Source organism: Pipra filicauda, unplaced genomic scaffold, assembly GCF_003945595.2.
Source record: "Pipra filicauda isolate LSUMZ 115617 unplaced genomic scaffold, ASM394559v2 scaffold185_size1782982_pilon, whole genome shotgun sequence".
Lineage (NCBI taxonomy): Eukaryota > Metazoa > Chordata > Aves > Passeriformes > Pipridae > Pipra > Pipra filicauda.
In genome coordinates this window covers 1,372,888-1,385,006 of record NW_024104293.1, presented here as the reverse complement: position 1 = coordinate 1,385,006, position 12,119 = coordinate 1,372,888, and the positions used below count along the sequence as shown (strand labels likewise).

The 12,119-nt window shown below is 45.0% G+C and overlaps 1 protein-coding gene across 1 annotated transcript in view; it reads right to left on the bottom strand.

Annotated features, from left to right (window-relative positions):
* The window catches only part of HMCN1 (hemicentin 1), a 161,660-nt gene that overhangs the window by 41,172 nt on the left and 108,369 nt on the right, over positions 1 to 12,119 (bottom strand). Inside the window, exons 53-64 of the mRNA XM_027723459.2 lie at positions 10,659 to 10,809; positions 9,735 to 9,938; positions 8,047 to 8,160; positions 7,023 to 7,210; positions 6,513 to 6,609; positions 3,351 to 3,512; positions 3,064 to 3,177; positions 2,738 to 2,940; positions 2,418 to 2,499; positions 2,159 to 2,290; positions 1,782 to 1,931; positions 248 to 407 (exon numbers count right to left, since the gene is read on the bottom strand). Coding sequence (XP_027579260.2) covers positions 248 to 407; positions 1,782 to 1,931; positions 2,159 to 2,290; positions 2,418 to 2,499; positions 2,738 to 2,940; positions 3,064 to 3,177; positions 3,351 to 3,512; positions 6,513 to 6,609; positions 7,023 to 7,210; positions 8,047 to 8,160; positions 9,735 to 9,938; positions 10,659 to 10,809 — 1,757 coding nt within the window. The remainder of the gene's footprint in view (positions 1 to 247; positions 408 to 1,781; positions 1,932 to 2,158; positions 2,291 to 2,417; positions 2,500 to 2,737; positions 2,941 to 3,063; positions 3,178 to 3,350; positions 3,513 to 6,512; positions 6,610 to 7,022; positions 7,211 to 8,046; positions 8,161 to 9,734; positions 9,939 to 10,658; positions 10,810 to 12,119) is intronic.

Sequence of the window (12,119 nt, the reverse complement as noted above, 5' to 3'; positions counted from 1 at the left end):
GGAATTTATTAACTGAGAAAGAAATAAATATCATATACTTATCTCTGTTAAAAAAATAGAAAGAAAAAACCAAAGTAGTAAAAAATTATACAAGTTTTATAGAAGTTAAAGAGGGAGATGATGTTCTTAACTTGGCTAAGCTCCAACTCTGGCCCTCCTCACACTCCCTTCATAGGGCCCTCTTTTATTCCCCCTCTGAGCCTGGAAATTATAGAAGAGAAGGCAGTGTCTGCTTATTTTTGCTTGCCTTATTCTTTGTAAATCATCACTGGCAACTGTTTTTCCATCCTTAAGCCATTGCAGGTCGGGTGTGGGCACTCCCTGGGCACTGCAGACCAGCTGGATGCTCTCTCCCAGCAGGACACTGACCTCACTCGGCATCTCGGAGCCAACAATGTTGGGAGGAACTGGAAAAGCACAATGGAGGGAAGAGGATTCAGGAGCAGAAACATAACCTGAACTAGAAACAGTCCCACTGCAGTAGCTCAGGAGTGCCAGCATTTAGTGTAGCACCTGGAACAGGTCCTGGGCCCTGGCAGGGCCCAGTTGCCCAGAGAAGCTGTGCCCCATCCCTGGAAGGATTAGCAGGGCTCAGAGCAACCTGGGCTAGTGGAAGGTGTCCCTGCCCATGGCAGGGAGTGGGATGAGATGGGCTTTAAGGTGCCTTCCAACCCAAACCATTCTGGGATTCTATGATCAAGACCATCATAGTCCTGTTAACAGCCACACGATTATTCCATCCCAACCACAGCCATTTCTAGCCTGTTTTCTGGTAAATTTTGAGCATTTCAAACAATTTCAGTCACATTTACAGCTTCATATTCAATTCCTAACCTTGGGGAAAACCTGACACACAGAGGCACAACTAATGGGGATGAGTCATTAGTAACAGAGGAAAACCCAGCCCTGGGACCCCCCCATAGGCCCACAGATGACCCCAAACCCTACAGGAGCTCCCTCAGACCCACAGGAGCCCACAGACCTCTTTATTCCCCTTTTTTAACTATTTGTTACTTTTCCTCCCCTTCTTTTTAACCCATTTTATCTTTACAAGAAAGGAAACTGGGGTAAAAACCACAAGAAATGGATTTAAAAAACTGGAATTAAGGGGGAAAGAGGTCAAAAAGAGAAACTTGAGGGCAAATCGCTGTTTGGGGCCCTTTTAAGCCCATTCCAGCAGCTTGGGGGTTCTGAGGGGGTGAGATGGGTGGAGCCAATGGGCCATGGCCTGACCCTAAAAGGTGGTGAGGAGGCGTGGCCTTAAAGGGTGGCGGCCATTTTGTGTGCGGTGCTGAGGGGGAGCCGCCTGTCCACCATTTTGGGTGTGGAGGCAATTCCATTGTCATTGGAGCCAGGGGGGACAAAAAGGTATTCCTAAGGGAATTCTGCCAGTATGTCTTTGCTAACTCCTCCCATTTGCTCTGGCAAGAAAGGCAACAGGGTATCACAGCTCCTGAAGCCACCTGTGTGTGGTGCTCCAGAATCCTCCAAAGCTGCTCGGGTGCTCCACAGGAGGAAGGATGTGACCAGGAGCAAACACACACAGCCTGCATAACTGCATTCAAGTTCCACAATCAGAGGTTAAGAATATTCTTTTCCATGCAAATTTCTAGCAGTATAACCCTCTAACCATTTCTCCCCCAGTCAGAGATCATAAAAATAATGGTCTGAATTCTCCACTTTCCTACATGTTCATGTTATCTCAGTGCTTCTGGCAGAGATACAGTGTCACACTCGCTGAATTTTTGACCAGTTCTGCTCACTGAACCCTCATCCCTCACCTTGGATGGAAAGCACATAGGTTTTCTGAGCTTCTCCCTCTACATTGGAGGCAATACACGTGTAGGTCCCGCTGTCCAGGAGCTGGGAGTGAACGATCTGAAGTTTGCTTCCACCGGACAAAATATGAACGTCAAGGGAATCCGAGTTTTCTGAAAATATGTAAACAAGTCATCATTGCAAACCAGGCCGCGGGAAGCAAACATCTCTTTTGGGAGAAATTCTTTCCTCAAAATTTCCAAACAAAGATTGCAATCAGTTACCAGGAGAGTCTGTGTAGAGACAGATGAAGAAGAAACAACCAACAGACAGCAAATAGCACAGTGGTGCCTCAAAGAGGGGAAAACAAGGAGTGAAAGGCATGAAGAGAATGTTTTACCTATTGGTTTTCCATTCTTAAGCCACGCTAATGTTGGTGGAGGAATCCCAGTGGCATCACACACAAAGGTGACAGGATTACTGACGGATTCACTGACCAACTCTTGTTCAGGGCCTTCAATACTTGGAGGCACTAGGAATTGAACAGAAGCAAGAAAAATTGTTTGGTTAACAAACATATTTTGTAAACTGGTTTTGCATTGTCTAATCTACAAAGTCTATGGTTTGATACTATTGTAGATAATGCAGAGAGTGCTCACCATAAACATTAAGATGGAAATTTTTATCATCTCGCCCCGCAATATTTATGGCTCTGCACGTGTATTGGCCTGTGTCAGAAACCTAAAATTAAAATACATTCAAAAAGAAATCATTATGGAGTCTGATTTTAATCCTACAGTTTAGAGACACGAACACCCTCCTGTGCTTCTGCCAACTCGAGGTCCTTTTCACAGCAAGAAAGGCCTCCAGCAAACACATCTCCTACCAACAGCAAGTAAAATATACCAACAGAGATGAAAATAATTGCCTAACAGCAGCAGAGCAGTGGCAGGTGCAGCCTCCCCACGGCCTGGCCTACCTCTGCACCCTTGATGCGCAACGTTTGCCCATCTGCCAAGATCTCCACGTGGGCAGACTCGGAAATGCTGAGCCTGTTCTTGTACCAGGTGATGACCGGGGGTGGGATGGCATTGGACTCACAGTCCAGTGTCACCGGGGTGCCCACCCGCACGTTCAGCACTGTCAGGGAGGCTCCACTGTGGTCCTTGATGCTTGGGGGCACTGCAGGAGAAGCTCAGAGTTACTTCTGCCTATGTTTTGTTGAAACAACCCAGTAAAACAGATAACCCCCCCCCGTGTTTTCCAAGCAATAGGTAATATTCCAGAAAACAGCAAAAAACAAACCAAGGACAGTTAGGAAACTCTTCTTCTGGCTTTCCCCAGCTTGGTTCCTGGCAATGCAAGTATATTCCCCATCATCTGGTAGCCTGGCTCGGGGAATCTGCAGCGTCCGAGCACCTGAAGCAAAGAGGGAAGGCTGCAGATTTATCCCGTGGGGATTGTGTTAATCCCAAATGCTATTTTAAAACTGCAGGTCCAACAGGCTTTATAACTAGTGGCCATGGGCCTTATCAAGACAAGCCACACAGAAGTTGAGCCCAAAGGCTGTAGAAATAGCTGAGATTCCTCACCAGGCACAATGAAAGTGTTGGAATTTGAACTGAGAGGTTTTCCATTCTTGAGCCAGCTGAGATCAGGAGGTGGAAAGCCTGTGACCTCACAAGTCAAAGAGATGAAATTATTCACCACCACAGTCAAATTCTCAGGGTTAGAACCAACAACACTTGGAGGAACTGTGGAGAGAAACACACATTAATAGGTTTACACTGCATCAGCAAAGGATATTCCACCAGATCCTGGTTTCCTAAAATAAAGCTGCATTGATGGGTTTCACCAGAGGGAAAAGTCACAAAAATCTCTCACATCCCATGAATGGACCTGCTGTTTTTTGGATGCAGCTGGAAATATGACTGAAATCAATCTAATGGTCATTCCAGCTCCTGTAATTCATAAAAATGTCAATTATTTCATTTGTAGTCCTTCTGTGCTTGAGATTTGGGAAGGCTAATGAGCCTCCACGAGGTCCTGACTCATGCCCTCTCAATTTTCCAACACTGCCCCATCAGACACTTGCTGGATGAGGCAGCACAGATCAGATTCCCCGTGGCAGGATGTGTAGGATGACTATCACTCCTTCCTGAATTCTTATTGCTCCTATTCTTCCTGAAGTAGTCCATTTTCTCACGATAAGAGAACCCAAAATGATTCCTCCTGCCTCAGTTGAGGGCTGTTCTGTAACCACACAAACCTGTTGTTTAACAGTGAGCTAAGCACTTTTAGAATCCTGGCCTGCACCACTGCTCCAAGGGGTGCACTTTTTAAGCTCACAAGTCCCAGTACTTTTAAATCAAGAATATTTTGACATGTGACCTTTCTATAAGAATGACTTAAAACGAAATGACTGTAAATCTCTTCCTTTTAATAACCCCCAAGTTTTAGTTGCCATGTTTTTGAAGTGGGGATATATAAAACACTTAAGAGGAAAGCAAAAGCATGTTTTTGGCTCTATAGGGTGGAAAAATCATTCCAAAGAACACATGGAATCCTCTTCTTCAAAGACAGAAACGTTGAAGTATTTTGGCCCATCTCCACCCGAAATTCTCCAGCTGTTTGCTGTCACTTGAGTGACACAAACCAGTCATTAAGGCAAGTTTATGGCTCCTCTGGGCACTGGAGAAACAAGGAGTCCATGTAAATGAGGGAATTCAGTCCATATTTTTCAGCTGGGAATAACTGAAGGATATTTTCCTGATAAAAAGCATAAAATGGTTCACTAGACTAAGTGGAGAATTCTGATCTGATGACATTTCATAGTTATTTATATTTATTTACTTTTACAGTTCCTTCGCCACAGATGTGATTATTGGCAGTGGGTAATTCAATATACAGGGCCAAATCTCAGCTGTCTTGAATGTAACTTACTTAAAAAGGGGGTGATTTCAATTTCTTCAGGGAAAAGCCCCCACAAATAATCTGCATATGCAAATTTATCGGTATGTGCCCACAGATGCAGTAATGAGCTCAATTACAGCACTCAGGAGGCAAATTACCTCCTTATTCTATATCAAGGTTAGAGGTTGAGATTTTAAAACTGGGTGCTTATTTTCAATGTTTTAAAAGGTTTTCTATTAGTTTTATCACTCGCCTTGGAGATCAGAAGTGATTTTTCCAACCTCTTAAAGAACACCATCTTTAGTATTTTATTGAAATTTAGGAAAGCAGTTCCATTAGAAACACACAAAAATGCTGGAAATAAGCCTTTTTTTTGACACTGACAAGACACAGACCATGGTGCTTAGTGATTTCCCTCAGTGCTTCACCCTGTGTGGTCCCTTCCTGAACAACTACACTCTATTTTTTCAAATTAAACTGTATTAAGAATAATAGACCTAAATTGGTAATACTGTTGAGCTAGAATTGAAGCTTCGGGCAAATATTTCTTTTATGAGAAGAGGATTAGACTACTGTCACTCTAAACAAATATTTTAAAGACAAGAAGTTTAAATTAAAACACATATGTCAAGAAAAGGGAAATATTTTGATTTCAATACAAAACTCACACATCAGAAAATTTGGACAGACGCCATTAAAAGAAAATAACTTCTCAAAGAATGACTCCAGGGCAAATTCTTCCCATGACAACACCATTTTTGGCTAATTGTATCACTGAATAGAAAAAAAGGGCTATAAATCTGTGCCGTTCAGGATGTAAATTTGCTGTATGCAAATGAGGAAAAGGGGAATTACTGTGTATGGAATAACCTGAATCCTCCCATTCCTGGGATGCTGGTCCTGCACTGCAGTGAGGGAGAGAACACAGCCCTTGTTTTCTATCCAGACTGGACCAAGAGGCTTAGCCAGTGGCAGGGAGTGACAAAGGACACCAACCCCATGGAGAAGGTTGGGATACAAGTCTGCAAATCATACTGTGAGAGCAAATAGGGATGGAGCTGCCAGTATTCCCTGGGAGGGTTAACCATGGAATGGTGCACAGGAATTGGTGGGAATAATGCTCCTGTTCTGCAATTCGGGATGGAAATCCCAACGTGGGGGGATGGAGAATGGGCAGAAATAAAAGGGGGAGGTTGGGTTTACTCTGAAATGTTAATTAGAGAGGTCCTGGTTTTCTGAAGCTACCCGGAGAGGGAAGGGAAGGTGGTGGAGGTATTATTTTTTTTATGAAAAATGTCCTAATTTCTTGATTGCATTTGTTTTAGACTTCTGGTGCTTAAGGCCAAAATTTATTTTAACTCCACAACAAAACCAAAAACAGAGAACAGAAAGGAACTCAAAGGGCACATTTCTAAAAAGCAACCTTTTACAACGCTGTGTATCTTCATTTAATGCTTTCTAACCATTAATTTCCTTGGAAAATTAATTTTATGAACACATCAAAACAGACTATAATTCAACTTGCTTGTAATTCGTGATGTCAGAGCTCAGCAACCCCCACAGGGTGAGCAGACACAGCCACTACACCAGGCTCCCTCAAAAACAATTCCCACCTTTCTGGAATGCCTCTAGGGAGCCAAAGCCATGTGGTATCAAGAGCCACGTGTTGCCAAGGTACTTTAAACTGATCCTTGATTTCTGGTGTGCCAGAACGCCCATCACACCCAGTAAGATGATTTCCTGACATAAAGCCAAGGGTGTGCCTGAGCACTCCAAAGCTCACACACCAAGCTGAACTAGTATTTGATGGAAGACAGCAAATTATGGCTTATTGTACTTACCGTGAACGTTAAGATTAAAATACTTCTTGGCACTTCCAGCTATGTTTTCTGCAATGCAGATGTACCTGCCAGTGTCTGTTATTTGGGAATTCAAAATCTAAGGAAAAAAAGAGAACATACGGCTGTGGAACTAACATATAGACAACACTATCAAAGAATCAAATGGGAAGGATTAAGACCAGCTCTCTAACTGGTTTGATAGTTTTACCCAATTTATCGATAGAAAGGGAAAGCTGTTCAGAATACACTCTTTTCTCCACAGAAGTCAATATTATTTTAAACCAAGTGATTTCAATGAATGGTTCACAGCATGACCCCACAAAACAGCTGAGTCTAAGGGAACCCCACGGGAATGAGAGAGAGGAAGAAGGGACAAAAATTCCTTACGTTTGCAATACCGTGCAGGAGAAAGCAAGGACTGCACACTCAGCAAAACCAAACAGATCTGTGTTTATGGGCAGTTTGGCTTGTGTTTGTGAAGCCAAAAATCAGTTTTGCACTACAAGCTACCTGTAACCTCCTTCCACTAGACAAAAAGGTGTGTTTGTCATCTTCTGGCAGGAGCTGGCCATCCTTCTGCCAGGTGATGCTTGGAGAGGGGCTCCCACTGGGAACACAGTCCATCACTGCCACCCTGCTCACGAGCACAGTCACCTCCTCAGGCAGGTCACCCTCGGCTCCACTGATGGACGGGGGAGCTGCAGACAGAGAGAACACAGTCACTCAGCACCTCTCAGGGGTGCTTCTTAAATCAGACTGGGTTTTCAGAAGGAAGAAGAGAAATCTCCAGTGAATCCAGTGAAAGATAAAAACACCCCAGGAGCAGTTCAGCTGGAACAATTCAGTATAACTCAAAGGACTGCAGCACAACTACATTTATTCACAGCAGCCAGGAAGAAGTAGAGGTGAAAACTCATTTTCCAGTTAGCCCATCATGTTCTTTGCTATCAAAATAAAAGTTGATTTCCGAGGCATAACCCCTTCATAGCAATAAATCCATATTTTCAGTGGCATACACAGCAATGGAGGCAAAGAAATGTGTTTCCCAAGGCCAGAACCTTGAGTGCATCAACGGACAGAGCAGATGGTCAACACGGTTGTGCAGGCATTCTTTGATCTAAACCCTCAATTTCCTTCAGCCTTTGGGAGTTCTGCAGGCATTTTAGAAAATGATGACCAAAATAAAGAGAGAGAAAAGCCTTGGTCAGACTTTTCAATGGGAAGCTGGAGAAGGAACAAGAGATACCAAGATAAAACCTGGATTTCTACCTACACTTTTCTTTCTGGTGAAGGGTGAGAGGGGTAACAATGGAGTTCCTATAAGAATAACAACCTAGAAACACTCTGAGCTAACAACATTTTCACACAATTCTGTGTAGTTCTACAACTCCAGCACCCTAAACTCATCGATTTAATAGTTTACAAATACACAGACTTTAAAAACATGAAGGAAACCTGGGCTACAACGCTCCCTTAGTGAGCAGAGAACTCTTTTTTTGCCACTAGGAGGAGAAGGGGAAGCAGGGGAGCTCACAGAGCACGTGGACGTGGTAGTGGATGGAGTCCTGCCCGGCCTCGTTCTCCGCCACACACGTGTAAGTCCCGGCGTCGCCGGGCTGGGCCCGCGGGATCTGCAGCACTCGGCCTCCTGCAAGCAACACACACCAGGGAACTCTGTCATTCCCACACCCCGGCCCACCAGAGACCTGAGCAAGCAAATTTATGAATGGTCAAGCATTTGGTCTGAATTATAAGTAACTAAAGGCTTTTATTTTGCAGCTACTTTTTTTCTACTGGCAGATCCTTGGAATTGAGCCATGTTCATAGTGGAATGTTAGAAAAGAGCAATTAATTCCACAGAAAGGAGTAACATTCTGCAGCAATTTGCAGCCAGGCATTATTCTTCCATCAAGAAGAGAAATATTTGTCAGTTAGACGGCACAGAATAGGCAAAAGGAAATGTAAGCACAGCATATTCTGTTCCAAAAGATTCACTTGTAAGCTTAAAGGTACTTTTCACTCTATTCCTCATTACAGCACTGCCACATAAATCACTTCAGAAGGAGAGGACATCTTAGGAACACCTTCTGGGAGTGGCTGTCATTGCTCTCCCAACAGATGAGCAAGGGGGACAAGAAGGCATTACCCTTTTACCACTGCCCTTCTTTACATCCCCCATCCCAAAGCAGCTCTGCACAGCAAGACTCCCAGGACTACAGGCAGCCCTTCCCCTTGCCCACATGACGTTAAGTAGGAGCTCATGGCCATTTTTCTGCTGGAAACATGATTTCCATGCTTCACTGCTTGGTTAAAAGGCTTTTCTACTCCAATTACAATTTTGTCAAAGCAAATTTAATAAGGAAATAAATCAGGAACACATCAGAGAGAAGGTATTGCTGTATTTTATTTCTCAGCACATGGAAGTGTTTCAGGCCAGATTGGATAGGATTTGGAGCAACCTGGGCTGGTGGAAGGTGTCCCTGCCCATGGCAGGGGGTGGAATGAGATGAGTTTTCAGGTCCCTTCCAACCCAAACCAGTCTGGGATTCTGTGATTCTCTATAAAAGTTAAATGGTGACCTTCACACCATTTTAGTGACTACTTTTTTAAATAAAGGGAAACAGCTTAAGGCCAAGGACTGGAGAGAAACATTTCCAGCCAACAAAGTCTGAAAAGAACATTAAAGGAATGTTCTGAAAGGGAAAAGTGTGTTATTACTATACAAATACCAGCACTAAGGCCATTTCTTCATCATAGTATCCCAGAATGGTTTGGGACAGAAGGGATCTGAAAGCTCATCCAGTCCCACCCCCTGCCATGGGCAGGGACACCTTCCACTAGCCCAGGTTGCTCCAAGCCCCGTCCAACCTGGCCTTGGACACTTCCAGGGATCCAGGGGCAGCCACAGCTTCTCTGGGCAACCTGTGCCAGGGCCTCACCACCCTCATAGGGAAGGATTCCTTCCCAGTATCCCATCTAACCCTGCCCTCTGGCAGTGGGAAGCCATTCCCCCTTGTCCTGTCCCTCCATCCCTTGTAAACAGTCTCTCTCCATCTTTCCTGTAGCCCCATAGGCCCTGGAAGGCCACAGTCAGGTCACCCTGAAGCTCCTCTCTTCCACACTGGACAATCCCAATTCCCCCAGGCTCTCCTCCCAGCAGAGCTGCCCCATCCCTGCTCACCTTGGTGGCCTCAGGTCAGAGAGGGCCCTTTGAACACCCACCTGGCAGGATGAGCACTTTGTCACTGGAGCTGAGGGCAGAGCCATCCTTGTACCAGGTGAGCACGGGAGGGGGGACAGCGTTGGTCTCACAGTACAGGGAGAGGGGGTTGTTCACAATCACATCTTTGCTTTCTCCAACTCTTCCCCCATCCACCGTGTTCCCAGCTTCCCATCCCCTGTAAGGCTTTTGGAAACTAGGAGGGACTACAACAAAGGAGAAGAAAAATGGTCACATTTTGCAGCAGAAATGGTGAGTTTTAAAGTCAAGAAATGAAAGGTATTGAAACATTAAATAAAAGCAATAAAAAAATAACTATTAAATCAACTCTTCCCCCCCAATTTAAGTTACCCAGGAAAATTCTAGTTCTTCTCATCAGAATGAACAACTGAGCAATCTACTGAGCATTTTCTGAAGACTAATAAATAACAGTGTAAGAAGACCTGCTACCAAACCCAGAGGACATCAATCAACAACACCACTGAAACAATAAGGTATCTGGTTTCACTCAAGTTCTCATTTTGTCTAAATTTTCAGAAATTACTCATGATTGTTTTCTTGTATTCACACAGAGTGTGTAGGCCAATGGAATGCTGATGTCTGGGGCCTCTAAATACTACTCAGTGGAGAGAAATAAAACATGATGCCTTAGTTTGAGTTAAACAAAAGCCTTTTCTTGTTATTAGAGGAAGACCAGAATTGTTATGTCATTCCACTGACTTCTGAAAAGCTCCATTTTTCACAACATATAAAAGAATAATCAAATACTGTATAAAGATCAGCAAAATATACATGAAATAAAAATCACAGAAAAGACAAAAGTATTGGATTAGACCAAACGGGGGTAAAGGATATAAAACTATAAATTCCAACATCTCAGGAGATTAGAAAAGGAGGTTAGCAGAAGAATTTGATTCTCTTTTCACCTTGTATATTGACATCAAACTCCAGCTCATCCTCCCCAGCAATGTTGGAAGCCAGACACGTGTAACGCCCGGTGTCGGACACTTGGGCCTCCTTGATGTGCAGAGTTTGGCCACTGGCCTGGATCAGGACATGGTCATCTGCCTTAAGTGGCTGTAATGGAATTTTATATGAAAATTAATACCTAGTAAAACACACACTAGAAATAGCCACATTTGTGGAAGTAATATGAGTAAACTTGATCGAGCTCCAAGGTCCTGGAGGCAATTTTCTTTTCATGGTTGTCAGAAACTGCATCTTCACCCTGACTGGGGTGGCTGGTCTGCTCAAGGATGGGGGTTTACATCACTCCTAACCCCAGTCAAGATGCTGCTGAGAAGAGTGATGCCATCCCCACCAGGGCTGTCCTGACACTGGATTAAATCAGGCTGATCCAACCCCTGAACTCACTGGTCAGGTCAATGAGCTGATGGGAGATCTACATGTGGAAAATCAGCAGTGTTCTGTGAGGTGAACAACTGGATGTGACTCACCCTACTGGACCTGCTGCCCAGCAGGGACACGGTGTGAACATGATAGGACAGAACAGCAGCACAGAGACACAGCACTGCATGTTACTGTCCCTGAAGACACATCACAGGGGACAGCAGGGACTGCACTGACACAGCCTGTCTGTCTCGGGGCTGAAAACGGGACACCTCAGGTGTGGGTGTGCATCTGCATCAGCAACCTGGGCTAGTGGAGGGCGTCCCTGCCCAGGGCAGGGGTTGGAACTGCATGAGCTTCAAGGTCCCTTCCAACCCAAACCATTCCAGGATCCCACATTTCCACGGTCATGGAGCTGGCACTGAACTCCCAGCCTGCAGGGGACAGTTCAGTCAGTCCATGATGGGAGTGAAAGCCATTCAGCCAGGGCAGCCTAAGGAGAAGCAGCTGCTGTGCCCGTGGCAGCCAGCTGTGGAGAGCCACTGCTTTTAGGGACCTCTCAACCCCTCCAACATAATTTTTCCTTGGCAATCCAATCAGTACTCCCAGGAGATCCCAGAATTACAGTGCATGCTTGAATGAACCCGAGGCTGTCCCCACAGTCTCCCTGTGACTCCAGGCTGTTTCCACGTGCTCGGTGAGTCCAGGAATTGCTGATTCCACAATGATTGCCCTACCAAGAAGAGCTAAAGCAAGAGATTATTCTCTCCTCTCTTACAGGAGTTGCACCATTTCTTTCTCTTTATTTATGAGGTGTCTGAGTGGGGCCCTGTGCCCTGCCCTCCCCAGCTGTGCCGCTCCATTCGGACACCGCTGTGTGCGGCAGGAATCGCGCCTCACCCTCACCGAGGGGCCACACGCTCCTGTGGCTTTGTGAGCTCTGCCAGGACCAACTGGGAGGTTCTCTGCAACTTCTGCAAGGGCAGCACTTGAGGGAACCATCTGTAACACAGTCTTTGGGGTTTTACACAACAGCC